This window comes from Stegastes partitus, unplaced genomic scaffold (genome assembly GCF_000690725.1).
Source record: "Stegastes partitus isolate 25-593 unplaced genomic scaffold, Stegastes_partitus-1.0.2 Scaffold792, whole genome shotgun sequence".
Taxonomy (NCBI): Eukaryota; Metazoa; Chordata; class Actinopteri; family Pomacentridae; genus Stegastes; species Stegastes partitus.
Window position 1 is genome coordinate 167,867 of NW_007578523.1, and position 27,957 is coordinate 195,823.

The 27,957-nt window shown below is 42.2% G+C and overlaps 1 protein-coding gene across 1 annotated transcript in view; it reads right to left on the reverse strand.

The window, feature by feature from the left end:
• Positions 1–27,957, reverse strand: part of LOC103364905 (sodium/calcium exchanger 1) — a 182,457-nt gene that overhangs the window by 20,483 nt on the left and 134,017 nt on the right. Inside the window, exons 6-7 of the mRNA XM_008292196.1 lie at positions 17,826–17,971; positions 11,441–11,540 (exon numbers count right to left, since the gene is read on the reverse strand). Of these exons, the coding sequence (XP_008290418.1) occupies positions 11,441–11,540; positions 17,826–17,971 (246 nt within the window). The remainder of the gene's footprint in view (positions 1–11,440; positions 11,541–17,825; positions 17,972–27,957) is intronic.

Here is a 27,957-nt window from a genome sequence, read left to right on the forward strand (position 1 = left end):
GTCTGCGTGGTGTGTGTCCACGTCTGCGAGGTGTGTGTCCACGTCTGCGTGGTGTGTGTCCACGCTCGGGAGACTTCTGAGTGTCATTCACACATTTCTGGACAAACACACACCAGGGTTTGAAACTGATGTGGCCAAACAAGCTGCCGGGCAGAAACAAACCCTCCCAGAGCTGCTCAGAAATGACCCTTCAATCACTTCCTATTACGTAAGAAGAGAAAGCGACGCCATGTCGGGTTTCATACGACTCCGTCACCCGAGCTGTGCAAACAAAAATGAGGAGAACTTAACCCAAGACGTGCACAGAATCCCGGCGCTCAGTCGGGAACATGGCACACAGCAGCTAGAGAGACAGCCTGTCATTCATCTGCTCGTCTTCAATCGAAGCCCCCAATTTGTGCCTCTCGTTAGCGATTCTCTGACACTGATGATTTGAGTCGAGTCACAGAACTAAGTCGCTGTCAAAAGTGAAGTTTGGAGAGGCTTCTTGTTCTTTTAACAAACCTCCCTGCATTCTTAAAGACGTGTCCACGATCTTCAAAGTCCTGTCTGTCCTGTAGATAAAAAAACAGATTCTACGCAGCTGTACAGTGAAGCAGAATTTTAACTTGGACCAAACCAACACCGCCGTAGCGCTACTGTACTATGACAGCTGTGTGACGACGTGTCTGTCAGGATTCCTGCTGACGTGCTCATGTTTATATTCATGTTCGGCTGGTCCTGTCATCCTGAGTCGGCCTGTCAGGCGCCAGAGTCGCTGGAGGCCTTCAAACAGACAGCTGACAGCGAAACCAGGACGAATCTTTCCCTCAACACGCCGCGGCATGAAATAAAAATCATCAGCAATTAACTTTAAAGTTCAAAAAGCTTTGAAATGCTGAAGAGTCCGTCTGGAGAAATTCATCATTTAGTGCGTTTAAATCGGTTTTCTTTGGGCGTCCGTCGGTTGAAGGAGCCGACTATGACGAGTCAGTCAGCAAATAAAAAATCAATTAAACCGCTCGTTGTCATTCATCATCTAAAGAATGCAAATTACGGTTGGTGCACAGAAAGGACACACAGGTGGGGACTTGAATGTAAGAGACACCGATAAAAAGAGGATTTTTTTTGCAAGAAACTGTGACATTCAGCCTAAAGGAGCTCATTATTCTACCTGGTGTGTATCAAAACTCCATTACAAAATAAATTAAATATAGAGCGCTGGCATTGGTTTTATTAGCATTTATAAATAAGAACAATTTTAATGCATACACGACTAATTATCGGGGCTGGTATTCTTATTTTTATTAAGCTATTCTTAATATAATAACATAAATGCTCGACTTTCTACGCTGAAAATGACTGAATGAGTAATCGACTTGTTTTGCTAATGCTGCTAGGCTAATGGCATCACCAGGAGGCTAGCGGTCAGGCCTGTGGCTAACGCTATCTGGATAACATCTTTCTCAAGCAAGATCAACTCAAACAATCTGCTTTCACTGACAGAAATGTCTTTAGAAGCGACTCAACCGGCAAGAAACTGAGCAAGAAACGCAAAATATCACCACAAATCAGGACGTTAGCGACTTTCACAGTGGCTATGCTAACGGCTAGCAGCTAAGTTAGGAGGCCGCAAATAATAACAACAAATAATACTTTAAGAGTTTGGCCTAAATGGACAATAAAAGTGACTGAACAGAGAAGAACAGCAGAAATAAATACAGGAGAAAAAGCTAGCGTTCTCTCTGATTATTTCTATTTCTTTTATAAATATTCGGCTCCAGTAATCTTTATTAATGAATTAACGTATGCCTCAGCATATTAGGGTTAGTTATGGTTGTGCAATGAACTAGACTAAGACATACACGTGTTTATACTATTTAAATAGTAATTTACTCAAACTTAACATTAAATATTCGACTGGATTTCTGATTTTCATGAGCTTTTTGTGAGACATAATCAACAAAATTTTTTAAAAAATTGCATTTATTATCAATTAATTATTAATTAATTATTGAATTTCCCTTCTGGGATAAATAAAGTATTTTTCATTTTCATTCATTTCAAAAAGGTTTGAAATATTTCACTTTAAATGAAATGCATCTAGAATATATAAAATTTGCACCTTCTTAAATAACTGATGGGAAATATTAAACTTTTTCACAATGTTTGGGCAGTATATCAGCTCATCAAATTATCTCCCTGATCACCAATAATTGGTATCGGCCCTAAAAAAAACACATTGATCCCAAATCTAAATGTTTTCATTTGTTCTCTTCATCTCGTCTATATACTCAGATAATATCTATTAACATGAAACCCTTCAGTAAACACGACTGTAAGGACCTTTTCTCTGGATTTTTCTTCTTCTACTGTTCTTCCTTGAATACCTACATTTCCCTCGGGCGTGGACACACACACACGACCACCAATAACACACAGAGGAGTGTGTGATGAACAACACGATGTGGACTCAGTAATTAGAGAGCAGTCAAGTGTGGAGTCCTTGCACATAAATCTCTTTTACTTTGGTTCATTTTCCCTCCTCATTCTCTGTCCTAACAATCCCTCTCTCTCCCCAGATTTCCTCTCTATTGATTTTTTTTACTCTCCATCTTGTCGTCCCTTTGTTTCCTGCCTGCATGCGCTCTTCACTCAGTCTCGTTAGGAGCACGTTAAACACCGAGGCTCATACCACGCTGTTGTTTTTCATTTAACTCACGCAGTCTGAAATTAATGAGTGTTTCATGATTTGGTATTTGGTGGAGCAGCCAAACATTTGGTTAGAATTAGGGAAGGATCGAGGTTACAAGTTTAAAGAAATGAAAATTGATTGTCGGTGCGCGACAGTTTGTGAGCAGCTGTGTCCTGTGTCCAAGCTGCTCGTTGCATGCTATCATCCGGTTAATGGGCCAACTTGATTAATCTTAGTGGAGAAGCACTGATGCAGCACATCTGTCCACAAAAGGCATGTCAGGATTTTTTTTTGCCTTCCATCTCTTGGTTACCTTCGACAGCATGTTCCTTCTCTCCGTGCACAACCACAACAAGAGTGATGATGTTCTCAGCGAACCTGCAACAATTTCCAGAATCACCTGTGGGCCAGGAGCATTATGCCAAATTAATCACACCGGCGGGTCCGACTTCACCCTCAGGACTGTTTATGTGTGCTGTACGCCCATAAATCATCGCGTGACAACAGCCCAGGCGCACAGAACAATATGTAATCCCAACAGTTCAGAACTTATTTCCACATGAAAGGCTGCAAAGTTTCCGGTTTTAGGTGCTGCTCACGGGGCAGGACTCATCACCAGAACAACACAGGAAGCTATCGGAGCATTTGCATTTATATCATGTGTATTCTTGTGCTGTAAACTAATGAAAATGGACTTTATGCAGACATCCTGACATTAAATCCTCCTCTATACAGCGATTCAAACATTTACACGCTTCCAGATGTTTTGTAGATTCTTCTTGAACTGATATATTTTATCCCAAACCGCAATCTTTTCTTAAACCTACCTAAAAAGTTTTAACTTAACTCAGTACTTTTGCAGCATAGACGAAGCAAACAGCGACCAAAAACGCCATAAAACGAAAGTAACTAAACAATGAAACACGTCTCCTGGGCAAAAGTCTTGTTTTCTTGCCCTTTAAACCTCCAGCAATAATTTAAAACCAGCTTTCTCGAGAATATTTTATGTTATTGATTATTAATTCTTGATCGATAAAGCTGCAGATTAACAGTGCTTTATGTGCATTATGGTTCAGGATCAGAGCAAAAACTGCAGCAACCAACAACCCTTTCACCACATGGCCCTATCTCAGGGGTGTCCAATCCTGGTCCTGGAGGGCCACAGTCCTGCATGTTTTAGATGTTTCCCTCTTCTGATTCAAATGATCAGCTCATCATGAAGCTCTGCAGAAGCCTGATAGCGATCCTGATCATTTGAATCAGGTGTGTTGGAAGAGGGAAACATCTAAAACATCCAGGATTGGACACCCCTGCCTTATCTGTTAAGGTGCAAATTTCCATTTCCCATATGAGGCGAAACCCTGCATTCGACATCTCATACATGTAACAACAAAAGGATTCAACAGGATCAAGCCGCTCTCCAACTTGGTCGCATACTGTATGTGCACAGTGATGAGGCCACACATAATCCCCTCCTGTCTCTCTGTGCCAGCTTATCTGGGGAATATTCTCCATTAGCCACACAGCGCACACAAAAAGACACACACGAGGGAAAACAGGTCAGCGCAGACACACACACACAGCAGCAGCAGCAGCACACTGACATTTCGAGAGGCTTTCAAGCCCGGCTAAATGCAGGTTTCTTGCTTTGAGATGAATGTCACGGTCTGGCATGCGTTTGGTGTGCATGTGTGTGCATGTCGGCGTACAAGCCAAATGGATGTTATGATGCGGTGACCTGAAGGTCAGCTCTTGGCAGATTTTTAAATTTCTTTTCCTGGCTGCCATCTTAGCTGAAAAGCTGTTCCAATTCTGCAATCATCCCTCCATTTATTTTGCCAAAATAATAACTGGAGGGCTTCTAAGCACGAGATCTTGATCTCTGCTTTGGGTCTGAGGATGAGACAGACAGTAAGAAGTTGTCTTGATGTCTTCGGCCAAGACGAAGGAACATTTCTAGCTTGTTTAGAGCGACTGTAATCTTGGTTTCAATCTAATATGTTTGAGAGGAGATAAGAGAAAGAGAGGCAGGAAAATAGAGGGAGGGACAGCGAGAGAATAAGAGGCAGAACAAGCCAGCCAGAGAGAGAGAGAGAGAGAGATGAGATTAGACGAAGCTAGCTTATCAGTGTGTGTATTAAATCCACCACAGTATCAGTGACAGCCGCTATGGACTTGTTCAAGCCCTTGAACGAGCAGTGTGGGTCTGAAGGGATGAGCCGCCAAGTTACAGCATGTCTCCATTTGGGTTTATTGTGTAAGAGAGAGTGTGTGCATGTGTGCTCAGACTGTAAAAAAAAAAAAACAGTGTCAAGTCCACAGGGGTTGTCCACAACACAAGAACTAATAGATCAGATGTTGGCAATCACAGATGGGGTTTCATCCTAATTTGTCAAGAGATTACTTCATGCCCTTCTATCTGGTCACCTTCCAGCCTGAATGAAAGCTGTTGGAGCCATTTTGCCTCTTTTTCCTTCTCTGTTGTCTTTCTTTTCTGCTTTTTTGGAGTTCAGTAGGTTTAGTTAGTTCATCCTTCCACCAATCCATCTATCCTTAGACACAGATTGTATATAAAAGATTAATACCTTACATCTGCATTGGTTCGAGTGGCCAGAAGGGGGCAGTACCTCTGGTTGCATATGAGTCTATGAGAAAATGACCGTACTTCTCCTTTGATTTGTTACCTCAGTAAACATTTTCCTAACTAATTTATGGTCTCATCTGCTAGTTTCAAGTTTCCTTCAACACAGCATGATGTTCATTTTGTAAATTATGGTCCCAGTTAGATGAAAATAAGCAACAAAGCAGTGCATGGTGTCCTCCAGTGCTCAGTCAGATTCACCCCTTGCTCATTGCATCCGGTTTCAAAATGTAAAAATGGCAAGTTTTAAACTCGAGGCTTCACAACAACAGTCCAGAATCCAGTGGGTGATGTCACAGGAGCACACAGCCATCGTTTACATATATATAGTCCTTGGTCAGAGCCAGGTCCACTCATTTCCTCCTCGTGCCTTCATCATGAGTTCAACCTGTCAGCATTCAACAGGACAATGACCTAATGTTTGACTTTTCTCCTGTGTTTGGTTGTTGGAGTGGAAGGCAGATTGATGGAGGGTGTGGAAGAAATGGAAGGAGAGGCGGTGAAGTAAACGGAATCAAAGTAAAGTCCTGCAAGTGAACGAGAATGTGATAATGTTTAGATAAACCCAACTAAATTTATTCATTGCCCGGCTATCCTCGCTATACTGTACACTGAATAAAGCTTAGTCTGTAATCTGATCCTTACTTAAAATCTCCTCCTGGTTGTTGATGTGATTCCTAAAAGCTCATCTCTGTGCAAGTTGTATATTTTGGTTATTTTTTTCCCCCCCATGACAATAATCCCTTTTTTGCATTAAGTTTGCTCAGGTGTAACTCTACACCATTCAATCCTCGAGAAAGAATGGATCCATGCAATATCTGAATCTCTCTACACTCACAACCGTCGTCTCAAGCACACCAGCTCACCTACGACTCTGCTCAAACACTGCAAAGCTGCTTTACGTTACACAGCGCCAAGTTAGCCACACGTGTTTGAACTGGAAACCAATTCTGAAGAAGAAAAACAACGATACAGAAAGTTCCCTAAGTTTGCTTTGCCGTCTGAATCTGTGTTTTTGAGACTTTTATCAGTAAACTGCAGCTTTAAGGCGCTAAAGCCCAACTATGGGATGCTTATTTCGCCCAAGATGCATACAGCACATAAAAACATCATACGCAACCGAGATAAGAAACTTGATTTGAGGGAGACGATGGAAGAAAATGGAAAGAGAAGTGGTGCAGTAAATGAGGGCAAAGCAGAGAAACGTAAGTGAACAAGAACACAATCTAGTTTAGAGGAAGATAAACCCAGATAAAGTCCTTTAATGCATCTCTATCCTCCTATACTGCACACTGAGAAAAGCTTAGTCTGTAATCACATACGTTACATAAGACACTGAGATCTTCTTTAGTCAAGCTACCAGCAAAAGACAAAAACATACTAATGTGAACATTATGATCAAATATTCATATACTGTAGACTCGTTTGGACTTTGTTTACTCGTGAAACGGCACAAAGTGCTTCAATAACGATGAGTCTTGTGTGTTTTTTAGGAGCTGCGACGAGGTTATTCGGTGCCGCACAAGCTGGCGTCACCCTAACGACCAAATTAAAGGAGCCAAAAGAGGAAACACTGCAGCTCAAGCAGTTCTAAACACGCCGGGTGTGAATGAGACTTGCTGCAATGTAGTAAAAGCCAGTCAATGGGAGCTGCTGATAATGACTGCAGATGCAATTGATTTCCGATTGATCCCAGCTCCCCGGGGCGCACACCAAATATTTATACTGCACGCTGTATTTTATACGCTCACTTTCGTCGCATCTTCAAAAGTTAATGCATCAACTTTTCTCTCCACCTTCATTTCAGTTCTTTTGGTGTCATTGTTTCTCAGTCTCAGCTGGGTGTAAACTGCCGGTTTGATCTGCAAACATCCAATCAGCTCGTAATCTTTCAGCTCCCACAATCCAATCAGCTTCAGGGTTACAGGCCTTGAAAACACAATCGACATTGTTTTGAATCTGATTCTGCATGTCGGCTGCATACGGTTGACCCTCTTGCAGTCTGCAGGCATGTAAATGACTGAATCGTTGTCAGTCTGTGTGTAAAAACAACAGAATAAAGCCGTACTGTACATGTGTGTGAAAGCAGGAGTGTGTCCAACAACAAAAGCTCGATGTGTGGTGGAAACTGCACTGGCTACCTTCACACAGCTCTGTCTTTAACACACACAAACAGACTCACACAGCACTCTGTCAGCCTCGACAAGCTAATCCCAGATAAGAGAGCAAAGACAGGCCTTTTCATTAATGGCATCAGCTCGCCAACAAAGGCTGGCTGACAGGCCGGCTAACTAAAGCACAAACAAACACACACACACAGGATAAAGTTATTTGAAGACACTGAAGTGATTGAGCAGGATACTGACAAACAATGCCTCATGGAAACCCAGTTTTGAACACAGCAGTAAATTGGGTGGATTGTTTTTTTATGCAACTGTGCATTATCTGCACCATTTTATATAAATAAACTGTTTTGCTCCAGTTTAACTGTGCTCACAGCGACAGTCATTCTGCTTGTATGTGCAGCTTAGGAGAGTGTAAGCTTCTATTGTTGATGTATTCAGACAGTCTAAGCTGTGGGAAATGAACAAAGTACAGTTTTTTTCTTGAATATCACAAAACAGCAGCAAAACACACTCAGCTTTGCTCCTGGGGGGGTTTCAAAACAGGTTCTTACAGCTGAACCATGTGCAAGAACAGCAGGTAGGAGCTGGAATTGCTCAGCTAAAATACCAAATAAAGGTCAGTTTCTGCGAGGGTCCACGTAATGCAAGTTTTGTCAACTGCCTAAGTCTGCAAGGCACCTCCCTCTGTGGACATCTGCAGGCATCCCAGACTTTGTTGACAACATGCACTGACATGTGCCAAGAAATCAAATGCTGCTAAAAACAAATGCTTGTTTTAAAGGTGAGGCCGTGCGGGGAGATTTAACCGCTCCATCCCTTTATCATGAAAAGAGTTGCAGCTGAAGTTATCCCTGCTGGACTTTGGAGGCGGTTTGATTTATGCATGTTTTCCATCAACAGTGTCCACACACACAGCGCCGCGTTCCAAATTCTCCTGAAAACTTGTGCTACGTCCACCCACTGTGCTTGGGACGCGAAGGCAACAAACTCTGGCAGCGGGCTGCTGCATCGCGCCTGGCACACCTCGGCCATAATCACTGACATGCTGCTACGGCCAAATCCGTAGCTGCTATATCCTGTGAAAACGCAAAGTCACAGTCAGACTTTAAGCAGCATCCATTAGAGCCCCACGACTGTTTTCTGTGTTCGGTATGAAGGGCAACGCAACCAGCGCGTCTCAAACGTGTTCAAAGATTGCATTGCTCAGTGCATCCTTTAAATAGTCTTAAAATTACTCCAGCTTAAGGTGTATTGTACAATGTGCCATTAGCATATTGTGAAACTTAGTTACACAGCAGAGAATTAGTGATATAAAGATAATGGTCACTAGCTTAGCTTAGCATAAAGACACAAAACTGCTAGCATGCAGATTAAAATCCACCTAACAGCAGCAGGTTCAGGTGATCAAATGGAGCAGGAACTTTTTCTGGCAACGTCACAACAACAAGACCTAAAGAAGTTACTGCTGTCCAACATGGTGGACAGTTCCAGGCTATCCATCTTTCTCAAACTACTCCCAACACCTTCTCTCCATTCATGTGGAGGGTTGGCCACATTAGGTGCCATAACAGACCAATTAACTGGGTTTGGACATAAGTTATAAAAAAATCCTCAAACAGCAAATACAAACGTGGAACATCCCACAATGTCACCAGAAAATCCATTTCTATATAAACAAACTTCTTTCTCTATTAAGTTTTAAGGGGATGTCATTTCATTCAAGAGTAGATGTAATCTGTTAGTCCTACGTCCAGATTAGAAGGTTGGTAGGTAAGTAGGAGGGACAGATGGAGGCATAAACCAGACTTTCACCCAGAAAACTAGGGATAGTGCCCTGTGATGGATGGAAGATCTTCAGGCTCTTCTTCTGTAAATGTTTTTCTTTCTGTTTTCACTCTGGTTAGGTTTGGGCACCAACATTTTGTGGCTAGGTTTAGGTAAATATCATGATTTGGTAAAGACTTTTACATGTTGGAAGCATGGTTAAGTTTAAACACCAAAATTACTTGGTTCAGGTTCTTAAACATATCGTGGTTTGGGTTCAAATATGGCCCATATGCTACATCTTTGCATCCATTTTCTGGGATACCAGGATTAGGAGTCATGCCCCATCTAATATGTAATTGGTTACCCGAAGAGGAGCGACAATAACACGATAAAAGAAAGAAACATAATCTGGCAGAAAATCCACTTAACATTGAACTACTTTACTTAAATACTTGTGTGGAGGGTTGTTGGGTTGCCAACAAATGTTCCCAAGACGAGACTTAATCCTACAGAGGTCAGCAGCTTAAAGGTTCAGCTGTCATCAAAAATACTGCATTGTGGTCTACAAATTGTATGTAATGAGTTGCAAAAACCAAGCAGCTCATAAGATTTTTATAAAGGAAATGCTACCAAAGAAGAGAGGGAGTAAATTAGCTTTCTGCCTGAGAGCGGTTCTTGAAGCTCGCAGCTGTATTTACACCCTACACCTTAATGAAGGGTGCTTCATTCTGTTGTGAGTGCGACAGACTGCGATGGAGGTTTGGGAAAGATCCTCCTCAGTCGACTCGAGCTATAAACCCCACGATGCTCAGCTTCTCCTTCCAGGTCAGAGCCAGGTGTTTGCTGCTCTGAAGTCTGTTTCAGGTGAAATCCACAAACAAAGTGACTGACAGGAGAGACTGTTAATCAGCTCCACCAGTGAATTTTAAAAACATCAATGCAGCCAGAATTTGCCGTCCAAATATTGTCCTCTCTCCCTTCCCACTGACGAGCTGCAGTGATGTCGTCCGGCCTCCAGAGGGCAAATCACCCCCAGGAACCAATGAACTGTGAAGATTCTGCAGTGAATCTGAAAAAACGCTGCCGCTTTCTCTTTTTCCAGTCCTCTGACCTGCGTCCTCCTCCGTCCCTTTCCTCTCCACCGCCGCTCTCTCCTCATTCGTTGCTCTTTTGATGTTTCGTTCCCTTTTTGTACTTTGTCGTCACACATCTTTTACTCCACGCCTCACATCCCCATTCACTGATGTACTTTTCCTCTCCACACTAGTCATGTTTCTCAAAGGCATTTTCACACTGCTTGCATGCTCTGTTCTCTCTGTCAGCCTCGGTTTGCATAATGCATTGTCTGACGCTCTCTTTCTCCATCTTCACGGGACATTAGCATCATCTCGGCTCATAGCAGCTTTTGACAGTGACGTGACATTAGTTTTAAATATTCCTGTCTTTAAAGATCAAGCTCTGGGTAAACTTTATTTGTCCCCTTGAGGAATTTTGTTTTGGATTCTGCAGTGAATCGGCAGCACGCGAAACCACCGAAAAGGCATCAGAAACGCTGCACACGAAGCCGTTGGCGGCGGCTTCTTTCATGACGCGGAATGATTGAAGCGTTCGTAGCTGCGCTGGGAGTCTCTGTACCTTTTTATGCTCGCTTGGTCAAGGCCTGCTCGTGAATCAGCTCCAGGGAGGGATGATTTTTAACACCAGCGGTTGTCATGGCAGATTTAATCAGCTGGCCAGTTTGGGATTTTAGCTAATCCGATCCCGCAGCTGATGACACTCTCTAAAAACCGCCATCATCGGTTCCTGTTCGCGTCGCTTTCTCTCCCGCAAACACACATCCTCGTTCTTGTGTCTTTGCGAGGGATGAAACTCGCACAGTCTTTCAACATTATCTCCCATCTGCTCCCTGTTTGTCCGTCCAAACCATCAAAGGCCGGTCCGGGCTCCAGTCAAACACATGCAGACACTTGACTCGGTGGAACTATGAAAGCACTCCACTTCATTTTACACAGAGAGCGACGTCACACACATGAGATCTCTGATATTTTCTGGTTATATTGATCGTTAGCGGAGGACGCCGGGGAGCTCAGCAGACTGTAAAACTGCAGCTGTTCACACTGAAATGAATTCATACGGCCGCACACTCCGTCGCACACACATCTGCTTCACGAAACCACCTCGGATGACTCCAGTCAGAGCTCCGAGCCGAACTCTGAACTGATAAACACTTACCTGCGCTGACAGTGATGGCTTCTATGAACTGGTCTCTCCAGCTGTTGGTTCCAACCAGCAGAGCCAGGTTGGTCTTCTTTATCAGCTTGTCCACCGTGTTCTGTCAAAGGAAGTACAGGTAATTAGTCTGTGCACTGACTGTTCCAGATGTTCTATCATAAAACCATTCATTAACAGGAATTAGCCCTTTGCCACGTTTGGATTCATCTGTTTGGTTGCTTAAACTCTTAAACTCTAAATGGTGCAAACACACACAGCAGCTTGGACCAACTCACTGAATGAAATATTAAACCTCAGGACTGATCGCAGCACCGTTCCTCTGCATCATTTCATCCATCATACATGGGATCTCCTTTTGATCTCCGCCAGAATTCAAAATCCAGTTTCCTCCAACTGTACGGTTCTGAGTTTAAACCCGCTGGATGCCGTTCTGTGTGAAGTCTGCATATTCTCCTTGTTGCTACACGGGTTTTTCTGCAGGTGCTCTGGCTTCCTCTCAAAGTTCTAAGACACACCTGCTGGATTAATTGGCGATTCTAGTTTGGAGGTAGGTTTTCACAAAGAAAAACACCAGCTGCGACGCGGCAACCAGACGCCCTGGGATGTCAGTGAAACAATATGCAGAGCTAGCAGCTGAAATAATCATTGGCAGGTACTGAGTTTAGTCTAATCTCAGCTCTAAGGGAACGACCACTGGGAGCAAAGGAAGCAACGTACCACATCAGACACTGAAAACATGACGCCTGGGTTTCTGGAATCGTTGGCATATGGAAAGTTTGTCAAACAGGTTAGCGAGCTATGGAGCCTGGATGCTGTGCAGGTAAGCTACCAAACACAGTAGAAATGATAAACTTTGATCATTTGTGACACCCTTTAGCGTTGAGCCCGGAGCTTCATCACAGCTGTTGGGTATTTATTTTACTAATAGTGAACGACGGATCCATTAACTACTGAAGCGTACGTCTGTGAACTACAAGAAATAAAACTGAGTTAACTGTAACTGGTGAAGTGTTGGTCAGCTTCACTCTGAAACACATGGGGTGGGGAATACAGTGCCTAAAAGAGATATAAACCTTGGAAGTTTTCTTCTATTATTGCTTTTAAACAATAAATCCTGGGTGTTTTTTGACAAGAAGTTACAAGAAGGACTCGATTAGATAAAAACACAACATGTAAAATAAGCGGCTGCATAAGTATCCACCCCATTAAGTCTGCATTAAATAGATGCACCTTTGGCCACAATCACAGCGTTGGTCCTGTGTGAATAGGTCTGAGTCAGTCTATTTACCTGCAATTACATCCCTTCTTCTTTGCAAAACTGCTCAACCTCTCTCAGGTAATACAGGGATCACGAGGCCCCTTTTAAGTCCAGACACACAAACTCTCAGTTGGATTGAAGTCTGGGCTCTGACTCGGCCACCTGTCTTGCTATAAAACAGATCTTCTCCCAAGAGGCAGTTCTCTTGCAGATTGCATCAGGTTGTCCTCCAGGATTTCACTATATTTTGCTCTATTCATATTACACTCCAGCCTTCCAGAGCCTGCTGCTGAGAAGCAACCCCCCTTAATGATGCTGCCACCACCGTGCTCCATGATAAGGATGGTGTGTTTTTGTTGATGTGCAGGTTTTGGTGTAGTGTCTAGTCTGATGGCCAAGAAGCTTAATTTGGGACTCCACTGATGAAAGAACCTTCTTCCGGTTGACTTTAGAGTCTCCCACATGCCTTTTAATTAATTGACATTACTTTGTAGACATCTATTTTCACTTTAACATAAAAGAGTTGTTTTTTTTGCAACTTCTTGTCAAAAAAAGCCTAATTAATTTGACCATGTTTCAATGCATCCAGGAGGTGAATACTGTTTATTACGGCTGTTTCACTTTGACAGTCAGAGCTACTAGTGTCCAACTGTCAGCTTCAAAGTGATGGGCGATGAGCAAATTGTTGCACATGTGGATGGACGGGGCTTTAGCCGTGTGTTGGATGGAAAGCATGTCCAGGGTGCACCGTTCCTGCTGCTCAGCTTGGACAGAATCCATCTCTTCTGCAAAACTCTTCAGAATAAAGCCAGTACAGCTACTGAATAAATGGATTTGACCACAATCAATCCTTCAACTTCTCATCCATCTTTTATAAGCTCATTCCAACTTCAAATATACACGGAGCGTACATTTAAGCGTATGTTTTCATGTTCGGCTTGTTCTATCAACCGCACATTTGTTTGCTTCCACACCTCTTTACATATTGCCACCGTTCACCACCTTTCTCTTTGTTTTCCTTCCTTGTCACCTTTTTTCAGAGTATTTATATTTTTCTTTGTTGTTTTCTTCAAAAGGAAGAAACTATGGCAGATTGAGATAACACACAAGCACCGGTATGCACACACACACACACACACACACACATCACACACTAATTAGCTGAGCGGTGGGGATTGCTCTCTCTTTCTCCTTTTCTCTCCACTTCAGAGAGAAACCGGGATGCTAATTGTGTTGAATGGAGCTTAGGGGTGTAAATAGTGCCTTGCTGCTGCTGCTGTGAACACACACACACACACACACACACACACACACACACACACACACACACACGCACGGCTTTACGCTGCTTATTGTATGTGGAGTGTTTATTTAACGTTTTTTTTGTAATACCTTCTTTCTCGTTCACTGTTATTTTTATCTCTGCTGCTTTCTTTTTCACTTCTTCCCTCTTTGCATGATATTAACCTGGGTGTAAAACACATTTCCACATGTGTACTTTATCTGTGTGCGTGTGTCTTTGCACACGCGTTTGCACATTTCACACATGAAGGCGGAGGAGTGAATGTTTGACATGTTTCCAGTATGTGCTGCTACAAACTCCATCCTGACTTTCTTTCTCACTCATACTGACACCAGATTTAGTAAATTAAAAATAAAGGCCTCAGAATGAGAGCTCAATGCAGTGAAGTCATTATACCTTTCTTTATATTATCTTTTTAAACACCAACCTTTACTTTTGATGACAGACTCTATCTCTCTCAGCATGAAGGACACCAGTGGTGCGTACATTTCTGCAGAGACAAGTTTTTTAGCTGCTGGATTCTACTGGCTTCAAGTCAGCTGACACACTTGGCGAGATCATAGTTTTTACTTTTTTTTTTTCTTCATTAGACGCTTGTGTGAATTTTGGCAATGTGCTTTAGATCATTATCATACTAGAATATTCCTCCTCTGCTGCGCTTCTGCAGACTAGAAGTCATCTTGCGAGCCAGTATTTTGGTATTTCCACCGTAATCACAACGCTGCTCTTCTGCATATCATCACACTTCCTCTATGCTTCACTATGCACTGACTGTGGTCGTCCCAGCCAGGTTTATACCAATCATCCATCCATCTATACACCGCTTAATCCTCACTAGGGTCGTGGGGGGCTGGAGTCTATCCCAGCTGACTCAGGGTGAAGGCAGGTTCACCTGGACAGGTAACCAGTCTATCACAGGGCTACACTTAGAGACAGACAACCAAGCACACTCACATTCACACCTACGGACAATTTAGAATCACCAATTAACCTCAGCATGTTTCTGGACTGTGGGAGGAAGCTGGAGAACCTGGAGAGAACCCACGCTGCACGGGGAGAACATGGAGACTCCACGCAGAAAGATCCCGGGTGTCCTCACCGGGATGCGAACCGGCGACCTTCTTGCTGCGAGGCGACGGTGCTAACCACCGATCCACCTTGAAGCCCCTATTTTAGACATGTTACACTTGAAAAAATCACCAAAGCTACACCGTTTATCAGAGCCACAAACTGTCTACGACTGTCTTCAACCATCTGACAGTTCTTGGACGACTCATCTGTCATTAAAACTTCACCAAATCTAAGTTCTATTAATAAAAAATCACTTTATTCTGCATGTTTCATTTGAAATGTCCCCATAATAAAGCATTAGCACCAATCAGATTTGTATAAAACGAGAAATTCTGCACGTGAACCGGCGACCTTCTTGCTGCGAGGCAACGGTGTTAACCACTGAGCCACCTTGCAGCCTGTTTCTTTCCTCTTGGGCGCCATTTATAGATTTTGGCTTTAGGCAATGTCCTTTACACTGTCTAAGCCGTCACACTGATAATTCACACGCCTGTTTTTCAGATTCAGATAGATTTTATCAATCAGATCTCTGAAATACTCTGGTAATTCCCCTCCATGTAAAGCCATAATGCAGACATGCAGCAGACACAGTCCATAGGCACAAAACTGAGAGAGTCCAGTTGTTTACAGCTCCATGTCCACACAAGTAGGTTAATATAAAGTTGCAAGTGAGCTCAAAGTTGTTTCAGTGATGACAGGTTTTCCTATTCATGCGTCAGTGATCACATCAGTCACTTCTATTGTCTTGAATTTCTGTAGTGGTTTTATTTTCAATATAGTCTTTCAAAATGTTTTTAAGGGGGAATATTCTACTTTTCAACTTGGAAATAATGCAGTTATTAAGATGTGCTAGAATTCCATTGCACAGGATTGCATACACTTCTACTGCATACAGCTTATTTATATGATAACACCTGCCTTCTCTTTCCTATATAATGAGTCAGAAAGAAACAGTAATAACATTATAACCTGTCAAACACGCAGTCAGAAGGAGACCAGCTTCTTTCCCTCCAGCTCTGGACTCATAATTAACTCATTTCTGCTGCTGGAACATCAGATTCTGCTCCGACATTTTTCCTTTCTTTCATTACGAGCACCATTACCAGAGTCTGCTTGAAAAGGAAACCCCCTCAACTTCCCAGAAACTTCCTCCTGATCTAACTTTTAGCCTCTTGTGTCAGAACACCGTCGTACTCGTCCACCTGAGCAGACTAACTATAGGATCCAGCTCGGCACACACGTACAACTTCATGCGCTGAACTACTTGACAAAAGTATAGCGTCCTGTCAAGTGGCGAGCTATTACTGGATGCTATTATACATCATATTGTCTGTCTGGAGCGAGCGTGTAGGTGGAGCGGCAGCAAAAAAACATGCATTAGCGGCTACACACACACAAACACACACACACACAGACAATATGTTACATGGATGGTAATTACATCAACGCTTGTCTTAAGAGACTGCGTGGGAGAAGGAGAGCCGGGAAACAGTGTGTACACAACAATTACACAATCGCTTCCTGCATGCATCACAGGTTCGTAAGAGTTTAATATATGAGCGAGGTAATTTCGAGCTGGTTTTCGTACTTTTGCGTCCGTACCATCAGTAACTATCACATTAGCGACGCCGCGCTCAAAGCAGCACATTAGCTTCCTTTCCCACCGCGGGAGGCGGCGCCGATGGATGCAGAAGCGGCCTCTAATTGGCAATTTCAGCTTTTCTGTTTCTGCCGCAACGGCTTCAAACGCCAATTTCAAGTTTGTTAAAACACGAAGGGAGACGGTTGCCGTTTGTTGCGTAAGCCCGAACGGCAAGCTGAGAAGAACGCTACTCCAAGAAGACATGAGAGCATCAAATAAATGGTGCTTGTTCCTGTTGTGTTCTCCAGATTGAACCGATCCGTCGTTATTGAGCTGTCAAAGCACGACTACCCCAAACGAAGAAGACGGTATTCTGGTTTTTATAGATATTTGCTGTTATGTTAAACAAATACTAAGCTATAAATAAAAGTGGTGAATATTTATAGATTTTTTTAAAAGTAAAATCAGAGAAAAAATTTATTAATTTACAAGTTGACTGTTTAGAAGTGTTAAAATTCAGTATTTTTAGAAAAACTAATTAATTCTTTCACAATGTGTGGCTGTACAATAACACTGCTTTATCAAAATCAGCTAAAAATATAATTAATTTACAGATATTTGCTGCGACTTTTATCAGAGTCACAGATTTTAAACGTTACCGTATGACACCTTTTTGAAATGCCTTTTTTCCGGCACCCTTGCTGCCAGATTTTTACCAAATTTATGTGAATATTAAATATGTTTATTGATCACTAAACCGATTGCCTTTGCACAATGACATCCTCGTATTGTTCAAGACCACGTGTGAGTCGTGTGGTTATTTCGTAGATGAACTTCTAAACAGAGACGGACAGGGTGAAGTGCAGAACACCATGACAGAAAAAAGAAAGTGTTTTGGTCACAGTTTAGAGTGATGTGCCAGATTTGAAGCAAACTGGAGCCAGTTCACTGCTATAATCCAGCAGGGCTTTTTGGCTTTTTCACTGTTTTGGGAAGTGATTAGAAACTTACCAAAAGGTGGCACTAAAATACTCGAAATGCAAACGTCAAGAGGATTACATAAAGCCTGCATCCTCACACACACACTCATTCAGACAAAGCATTAATTAGACTCCCCATCTGAGCCAAACTGATTAACCTCCGATCGGACCACACAAAGACGAAGCCTCACCTTGAACTCGTACGACTCCTCTATGATGACCTCCAGTTTGACGTGATCCCCCAGCATGGGCCGGCCCATTTCAGCGATGCGCCGCTCCTCTTCGTCTTTTCCCGTCAGCGCCTCCTCTTCCTCCTCCTCTTCCTTCAGCTGCTCCTCTGGAAACACCACAACAAACAAACGCCAGCGTTAGTACAGAACAGCAGCTTTTTGGTCGTGTTGTATGGAACAGAAATGCATTCAACAGCGAGAGAGAAAGTTTCCAGACGGGAAGAGCAGAAGTGTTGAGTGAAGTTTTTGACATCCGAAAAAAAAAAGTAATGAACAGTAAATGACCAGTAATGCCGGCGTCCTGGTGATTTCTTTGTGTTTAACATGTAGACAGTTCCGGCGGCGCCACTGGGACACTAATTGTCAGTTTTTGTCAGTTGCTATGGACTCATCAGTGTTACATTTTAATATGTAATCCCAGCAGCGCGCCATCTGTCCAATTCTTAAAAAACGCCTGAATCCGGTATTAAAAAGGCAAAACACCAAACCCCACAGCAGCCAAGACAACAGCATCCTCAACACCGAATCTTCAAACTTCATCAACGTGACGGCTTTTAGCATTAAAACTCCTCCAACAGGTGACTTGAAGTGCTCACTATTTGACTCCCCGATTAAAAAGACGGCAAGCGTTTGAGCCGAACAAAGAGATTCCCACGTCTAGTATCAACCTTTGTGTTAAATTAATATCTAGATGGGACTATGGTTTGAGCTCATTTCATTAAGTTTACACCCTTCAGTAGCTTTAATAGCATCACTAAATGAAAAAGTACTCCCGTCGTCTCATTATCAGTCTCTCTCACGCCGCCGCCGCCCTCTCTTTTATTTCTTTGTGGTCTGTGTCGGTAAATGAGATTCACTGTGGACCCAGAACTCACTGCTGGTATCAAAGGGTCAGCGCCACGATTGCATTTTCCACGGGGGAATGATTATCTATGTTATAGCCTTTCATTATGGTGCATTGTGGGTCCACACCAACTCATTGGTCATTTGTTCCCTCGAGCTGAGCGACTGCGTGGAGCTTTATCTAGCTGCACAAACAGGCATGCAAATTTCTGCCGGGAGCATTTTCTTCAAACTCCATCATAAATAAGAAGCACTGTGGCTTCCTGAATGTACATGTTGCAGGAGAGCTGCAGGGAGAGCAGCCAGAACAGAAGCAGATGCATCAATTGTGTTTTGTTTTTACTGCAGCATGAATAAAAAACAGGTGACAGATTAAAGGAAAGACCGAAAATCTTGACCCATACGAGGCAACACTCGGTCAGATTGGTCTCCTTAGAGGGAAGGATCACTGTAAATCAATACATTTGATAGAAGTAGCCTCTTTTAGGATGACAATGCTCCTATCTATAGTGCAAAAAGTCTGACTGAATGGTTTGATGACTGTAAAAATGAACGGGAATCTTATATGATGGCTTTTGATGGCCGATGTTCCACCAACACAACAAATGAAGGAATATCTTTTGGAAGAACCCTTTACGAAGAGACTTTATGTTGGTTTTTCCTTTAATTTGTCACCACGCTATATATTTCTGGTAGCACCCATGGAACAACATACAATGCTAACAAGCTAATTAGCCACCTAGCTGCAGCACAATGCCTTTAAAAGTTACCTGCAATAATCTTATTGTCCATTTCAGTCCTTCCAACTCAAAGCCATTTCTACCAACCTACTGTATGCCCACCAGCTACAGGCTACACTGCAGGTTGTTAATAATGCATCCGTCTCACTACAAGCTAGCTAGCTGCTGTCAATCACACACAGACACCTGTTCTTGTGCAGCTGCTTAGAGAAAAGAACACATTTCTGATATTTCCCCAAAGACTCTTTAGGTGTTTTGACCCAATAATGTCCCACCGATCTCCCGCCTTAATGTCTAATGTTATGTTGACCCATCAGTCCACGTGGATGGAAGTGGTAGCTCGGGGCAAGAAGGTGAATGGTTTGATGGCTGTGAAAATGAAGTGTCATTCTCCAGATCTCAACTTATGGGAGATTTTGGAGCAACATGTCAGACAGCGGGCCATCAAAACACTAAACGAAGGGATAGATCTTGTAAGAACGATGTTAGCAGATGTATTGACTCGCTTCATGTTGGCGTTTCCTTTAATTTGTCACCAGCCTGTATCTCTTTGTTAATTGCAAACCATTCATCAGGAAAAAAGTACGATCCAAACAGACTAATTAGTTACCCAGATTTAAAAGTTGATTCATCGTCTCTTTAGTCCCTCCGAGTCAATCCACTGCTTCCAACTCGCTGTCTGTCCACACAAACTACACAACAAGTTGTTTATAACGGCTCTGTCTCCACAAATATCAGACTCTTTAGGTCATATGTCCCAGTAATGACCCACTGATCCCCCGTCTGAAAGACTCATGTTATGTTGACCCATCAATCCACCCAGACCTCCTCTCCGTATGGACTTTGTGGCTTTATAACCTACTTCACTCCAGCCATATTTTCTGGGGGCCACAAGGAGCCGCTTTCCCAATAAAACGCAACCATGAGCCGTAACGAGCTGCTTCCATAAAACCACCCGCGTCGTTATAAAAGTTTCCAGACGTGTTAATATTTGAAAATCGCTCACGTAACCTTTTCGCCGCGTCGGTGACAATTAGCTCCCACTTCCCCTTCAAGGTTCACTTTTAGTCGAAAGTACTTTGCTTGAATTTACAACGACGCACAAACACGCGCCTTCACACACACACGACGTAATGGTGATTTAATGAACTCAATTAACGGCCCGCGTGAAACCTCATGTGGGACGAACATGACCTGGCAGTATCCTTGTTAGCGACACTCCCTCTGCCTGTGTGTGTGTGTGTGTGTGTGTGTGTGTGTGTGTGTGTGTGTGTAAATGGACCTGACAGAGGTTGAATGTTGCCGGCTAAGATGCTGGTTCCTGTCAAAGCCGCTGTCTGTACCATTTATCATTTGGATTTTCTCGCCCCTCCGGTGTCCTTCTCCCGGCGCCTTTTTTGCAGCTCAATTCAATTAAACACAAATGAATGTGGTTCTACAGCCCGAGCACAGGCGCAGAAATGTTACCGAAGCATCCGAACGCACTGGGAGTTTAAGCCTTACAGGTAATTAAATTTATTTTTCAAATTAGACCTTGTTTTCTCAGGGTTTTTTTTTGCTGCTGTACCTTTAAATGAGCTGACACCAAAACGCGAGGATATAATCTGCCACTGCGGTATCCTTAAATATTTTTTGTTACATAACCGCTTCCTTCTTTCTTAATCTTTATTTTCCTTTTGATCCACCTTCTGTCACCTCGTCCTCTTTGTCTCTGCTTCCAACAATTAAAACCTCCCATCATCCTCTTCGCTCCATCCCCCCCTCTCCATCTCTCTGTCTCTAATTCCTTCTTTCCTGATTTAGTTTCAATTCAAATGAGCTTCAGCAAACTGGCAGAGCAAACCAACAAAGAGGCACACATTACTTATTCAGTTACCAACCTTGACAGGAGCTGTCAAATTAAAGCTGCCACCTTGGTATGTTCATTGTGAACAAATGAGTCCATGCGGGGACAATTGGCAGCCATTAGCGGTGCCATTGCTGTTGGTTCTTTTTAAAAATAAAGGGCCAGTTTCATAATCTGGTTTGCCTGCTGCCACCGTGGAAAGAGGATTATTATCTGTTTGGCTGTCCGTTCCTCCCCCCGTGGACGTCATTTTAAAAACTTGACGTTGTTCCGTTCCTCTTTCTTTGCGCTTCTCCTGCCCGACTTTAAAATGAGGTGAAACTGAATTCTGCCCCGTTATTAATCGATATTTAAATAAGAAACACGGCTCAACCAACAAACCCAAAGCGAGGGCCGTCTGAATCTTTAGGTGCGATTCACTGTGTTTAAAATTCTCCGCCGAGGCCTCCTCCTCCTTCCTCCTTCCTCCGAGTTTGAGTCGGCTGCTGTTGTGTGCCCTCGGTGACTCAGAACTGTCAAATTATTTTCCCTCAGATCAAAATGAAAACAAAGAAAGCCGCGGAGAGGCATCAACAACAGCCTCTCCCTGTGCTCTTAGTGTCATATCAGAGTAGATAACAGTAATTCTGGTCTGAAAGAGTCTGTTAGCGACACAGAAACACTGGAACAATTAGATTAGAATCAGTGATTACGCTGAGTTGGAGATGCTCGTTAGGCGCCTGGATGGCTTCGTGCAGGGTAGAGAGGCAGCGTTTGAACTCTTGCTCGCTCTTTCTCCATCCTTTAGCCCCAATATTTCTGTCGCTTTGTGTGTGAAAAACCCAGTGCGACCCTACGAAACACAATTATCATGTCTGGATGTTCGCTCTGGCCACCATTCGAAGCAGCAATAACACCTTTCCCTGACCCTCACAGTCAAGCCTCATGGGTTTACAAAGTGGGAGGAGCTAATGGAGTGGCCCCTGGATTGAAAAGTAAAAATACATTTAATTTTTCTTACAGAAAATGTGATCTGACTGAGCGTTAGTATGGCATAGGGAACTACTGATATGGGTTTTCGTTAGGGCCGATACTGATGCCGATTATTGGTAATCAAGATATTACACATTTGAAACCGATATACAGCGCTTAACACATTTATTACACCACCTGTCTAATTTGTTGTGTGTATATATATATCTATATATAGATATAAATACACATATAGACCATCCAGCATCATGAAGTGCATAAATTTGCACTCAGCTCCCGACGTTTCACCATTTTGAACGAGGAATTTCAAACTGAATTCACCTTTTTATACCCAAATTTGAGCCGTCAGAGAAGTCAGAAATAATAAAGCATAATATTCTAATTATTCTGTTCAGGAATGTGAATAAATGACTATAATTTGACATCTTAATCAAGAAATAATAACGTGCTTCACGGTTTTTTTTTGTAAAATAGTCAATTAAAATAAAAATACAAATTAGATTTTAGCATTAAAAATACCATTTTGGCTAAAGAGCTTCTACACACTGGCATATTAACCGTTACAGAAACATAAAAATGCTAATGCTAATTGCTAATGCTGTTAATTTAGGGCAGCTGTGGCGTAAACCTGACACTGGGTGGTGCTCTAATAAGTTAGTTAAGTGTTGTATATATTAAAGCATGTGATGGAAGAGAACCTGTCATTCATAATGAGGTTTCCTCATTAACAACAGTGAAAATAACTGAATCTGTACAATGATTCAATCAGGACGATCTGCTCTGTTTATGTGGCATCGACTGACTTTGTTCCATCTGCTGTTCTGGTTCTACATTTTCTTAATCTTTCACTGTTTTATGACTTTTATTGTGCACTTAGATGCACATCTTAAATGAAATGAAAAGAAAAATACTTTATTTATCCCAGAAGGGAGATTCATTAAAGCATTATTAATAATGGTTTTCTGACTCTGATTCAGGTTAATCTGTAGCTGCCTTCTAATTTAGCTGTTAGCTTAGCTTTAGCCACTGTGAGAGAAGCTGATTTCCTGGTTTGTGGCGACGGCTTGAGTTTCTCGTTTAGTTTTTGTAGTTTCCGCTTGAGAAAAAATTCAGAGAGCACAGACATAGAAAGGTGGATAAAGTACCACATTTAATTTATCAATAATCTGCCAATAAAAATACAGATAATCGATGATCTGTCTGTTTCTAGTACTCATGGTTAAATCATCTGTCCAAATAATATTTAAAACTGTCCTGTTCAAGCCAGTGAGCATGAAAATTAACTACCAAGGTGCATTTTTGGCAATAAATGTTGGATCCTGAGCTTCAAATTCAGTCCTGTGAGCAAAAAATGGGCGTAATATAAAGGTTTTTACACATTTTCTGGCTTTAAATTCTGAAGCGTCTCAACTTTTTTTTTTTCCCCGGTCTGGTTTCCAAAGTGTCTCTTTGTCTGGATGAAACCTCGGTCAATATGCGCTGACAGGAGGTAGCATGTGTTGAGTGTGTATGTGGGATTTTAACACCTTGTCATGCTTTGATAGAGTCTCTGGTTCAACACAAGTGATGGAGGCCGACAGGGAGAGGAAGAGGGGCTGGAGGAGAGGCTCCATAGGTGGAGGTAAAGGAAAAAATAAAGGTAAAGAAGGAACAAGGAGGAGAGGATTTTTCACGTGTGATGGATTCAGGTTTCATCGGAGGAGGCAGATGAAGAGTTGGAGGGGAGGGGAGGTATCGTTGCAAGCTGTCGACAAATAAAAGACACGAGGAGGAGCTGAGGGGAGAAACTTCTGCGCCGTGTCAAGCTGCAGATGGAAGGAGGATGAAGAAGAAGGAGACGAGGGACGACGCCGGCTTTGACGGGATTAAACAGTACAGCGGGGGGAGAAGGAAAGGACGAAGGAGAGGAGGAAGAGGAGGAGGAGGAGGAGGAGGAGGAAGAAGGAGCTGTTACACTGTCACACTTTTCAGAGACTCACAGAAGGAGGCAGAATAGGAGCAGGACAAGTTTAAGGACATGACAGACTTCACAAGTCTAGACTGTCCGCTGGGGAGGAGAGACGGGGGAGAGAAGAAGGAGAAGGACAAAGCAGGGAGGAGACAGAAGGAGGTGAGATGAGAGGGAACAGAGGAGAGAGAGAGAGAGGTCAAACAGGTGTGAGGGAATATATAATGAGAGGGAGAAGAGGTTGGCGAGAGGACAAAGGGAGGAGGAACAAGAAGGAAGGGAAAATGAATACACTGGCTGCAGAGGAAGGAGAAGAAGGAGGAAGGAGATGTAAGGAAAAGGAGGAGAAAAAAGATAAGAGAAAGAAAAGAACGAGAGCAAAGGAGAAAGATGTTGGAGCTGGAAAGGAAAACAGGATGGGATGAGAAGGAGGAAAGTGAGGAGATGAAAATCATCATCAGAGGAAAAAAAAGTAAAAAGTACGACTTAAGGACATGCATGGCTGCAAGATGAAACTTTAAATTCACTGATTTAGATCAAACTTTTAGGCTTCAAACATTATTTTGACGAGTTGTGACAACACAATAACGTCGGCATTCGCTTCAGCTTGATATCGTGTGTAATGTAAACTCATATTTGACATAAATATCTTTGGTTTTAATACAGTTAAAAAACAAAAAAAGATAAAAATGTGTTGGGTGAATTTAATCTCAAAAGCCAACGACTACTTAAGAAAATCTAACTGCTGTAACGAATTTTTAAAAAATATTTGTCATCTTAAAAACTTGTGTAAAACGTGTTCATAATTATAATAATTACAAACATGACACTTAAAAATGAGTTTAAATAACTTGTAAATACTCGTTAGAACGACTCATTTTTAATCACTTAAAAGCTTTCATTCATAATTATGATAAATAAACACACAAAGCTGAAACAAATCCTTTCAAATAATTAAACACTCGTTGGAACAAATTAATTCAAAAAACTTATTTTTATGCTATAAATCACTAAATATTTAAAAATACCTTTGACAGTAGAGGAAAAGCTGATTCAGGTAACTCACTATAGTTTATTGGTTGAACATAATTTCATTAGAAATTGTCCCAACTCAAAAAAAACTGATGCAAACTGTCGCCTTAATGTTTTTTGCTGAACCTTATTTTTTAAAGAAGAGAAATGAAAGGAAATAAAAGGTTGTGGTTTGAAGGACAGTGAGGAGCAGAACAACAGGGAGAAGATTGATGATGATCAGCTGTCTTTAGTGCCGCAGAGTTACCGTCCGATGCTACGTTTCAGTCTTCAGAGTGTTTAAATTTATCCATTATATAATACCCACGATGCCATGTGTCAGATTTTACAGATGCCAAGACGGCTGTGGCACGACTCAGCGGCTGACGGCGACGATGATGCGAACCGATGACGAAGCGCGAACAAGGTGTTGGGTTTGGACTCAGTGTTCGCGTTAAATCTATACGCTGCATTCTGTCGGGGCAACTACTGACGGGCGTCTTTCATCTACTCATGCAGCTGTTTTGTGATTATTGATTTGGAATTAGACTATTTGAAATTCAACCATTCTATCGTGTCGCTGTATTCCAGTAGGGCTCTGCTACCTGATATTTAAGGATGTTTACCGGGTTGAAATCTTGTTTTTCTTGATTTAGACGTTGTGTGAACACCTGAGGTCGGATCTACCAATTAGTTGTGTGTTGACGCCGAGGCTAAGCTAGCTGGTCAGTAAATATTGTTGAAACTCATTTTTTTGTTTCCAATGTATGTCTTTAAAGATATCTTTAAGATTGCAGTAGTATCCGTAAATCTCAGGGGGCTCTTCAACAAACATCCCTTTGCAGGTCAAGACCAGTAAAAGGCAGATGGAGCAGCATGTCCACCCCAAGGACTAAAGCCCCAGGCATAAGAAAAGCAATGCTACTGGGGAAACACAACAACAGGACAAGGGACACTCATTAGAGGACAACAATTTACACATTTTGGCTACTGAAGTCTGATCGTTGAGCCGTATACATCAAACTGGAACAATTATAACTCCACACAGGAAGTGGTTGACAACACCACTTACCAGCAAAGAGTTCCCTCACCAGGCAGCTTATTAACACCTCATGTGGCAGCTCGGATGATTACCAAATGTGTCAGTGACATGTGAAATCAAAGACTGTCAAGGTGCTAATGACCCCACAAGAGGTTTAATACCTCTGACTCTTGGCTACTTGAGAAGCCTTTCGAATGATCTTCAGTAACCAAGTCTCGTTGCCTTTGTTTTGGCACTTATATACCCAATAGACTCAAGAAATACTGCCAGTGAATCTGCAGAATTTGGTTTTAAAGGATGAGAAAGTCCCACCTATTGACACCTTCTATGATCCTAACAGCTCAGATAATTGCTGAGTGGTAATGACCCCATAAGAGGTTTGATACCTGAGACTCCATCCATCCAGTCAGAACTGAAGAAGTGTTTCAGATTAGAGGAGTAACATCTTTAAGAAACTAAAGCAAGTCCTGTTGCCTTTGTTTTAGCACTTAAATGCTCTATTACTAACACTATACGTCTTGCACATGTTAGAATTGAGAATCACTGCTTCTGCCAACCAGTGAATTGGTGGTTTATTGATATATATAGTAAAGGATGTTGAAGGAATTTAGCAGGTGTCCAGCCCAAGATTGTTATGGCAGTTCAGTATCAAACTAAATGTGAAATACAGTCACAATCTCCCTCCTCTTTCTGAGTTATGCTGGTAAATAATGGCAAGAACAGTGTCGTTGCAGGTCATTACTTAGTCGCAATTAGCACATGAACTCTCGAGTTGTGTGTTTAGGGAGTTCACAGTGACCTCTGACCGCTAAATAAACTTAATCAGTTCATCCTCAAGTCCAGTAAATGTCTGAAGAAATTAGCTCAAGAAATTCAGGACATATCTTGGACAGGAATGGTTGGACAGACAGACAACCAGAAACCATATCTCCTCCGATATGGAAGCATAGAGATGCAACAGCTAGCTGAAGAAGTAATTTGCAAAAAGTAAATAATTTCCATAATCAGGTCCACGGTGGGACTGCAGCTGTGTGATTTACTGACTGTACTTCTGGACTTGACTCACTACACCTGTTGGTTTAACTTGTACCTGTTAATCTTTTATCTGTTGACATCAGGCTCAGTGTTACTTTCTTGAAAGATAGTCTTGGGTTGTGTGAATTATTTTCTGATTATTGTACAATCTCAGTTTGACAACACCTGTCGCCTAACTCTTGACTATCTTTTCTCATTGGGTTACTCATACATCACTGATTTCACCAGCAAAAAGTTCAAATACAGTCCAATCGTCTAATAGTCTGCAGTCTAATCAATATCATCTTGTATTCCACCATCTACGTGTTCATTTACTCTATTTACTATTTCATATGCAAGAAATTATGATCATGAATGCATTTAGCTGCTAAAATAAACAAAACAACATTAATGCCCAAGGCTCATTGATCACGGCTAATGTGAAGGTTGCTCACTTATAGCTGCGATAAAGACACAGATGAATTAATTTACGCCGTTTGGTGATTTGTACTGATTAATGGCGGCGCTACGGTTAGCAGCGATGTGACTTCACAACAACGCCTCATTAAAAGACGCGCTTCTAATGTTGTTTACTATTGTAAACATCCCGACACGGGGTTCAGCGAGTTTGTACATTACAGAAATGTAGTGTACAAACTAATGATCAAAGTAAATAC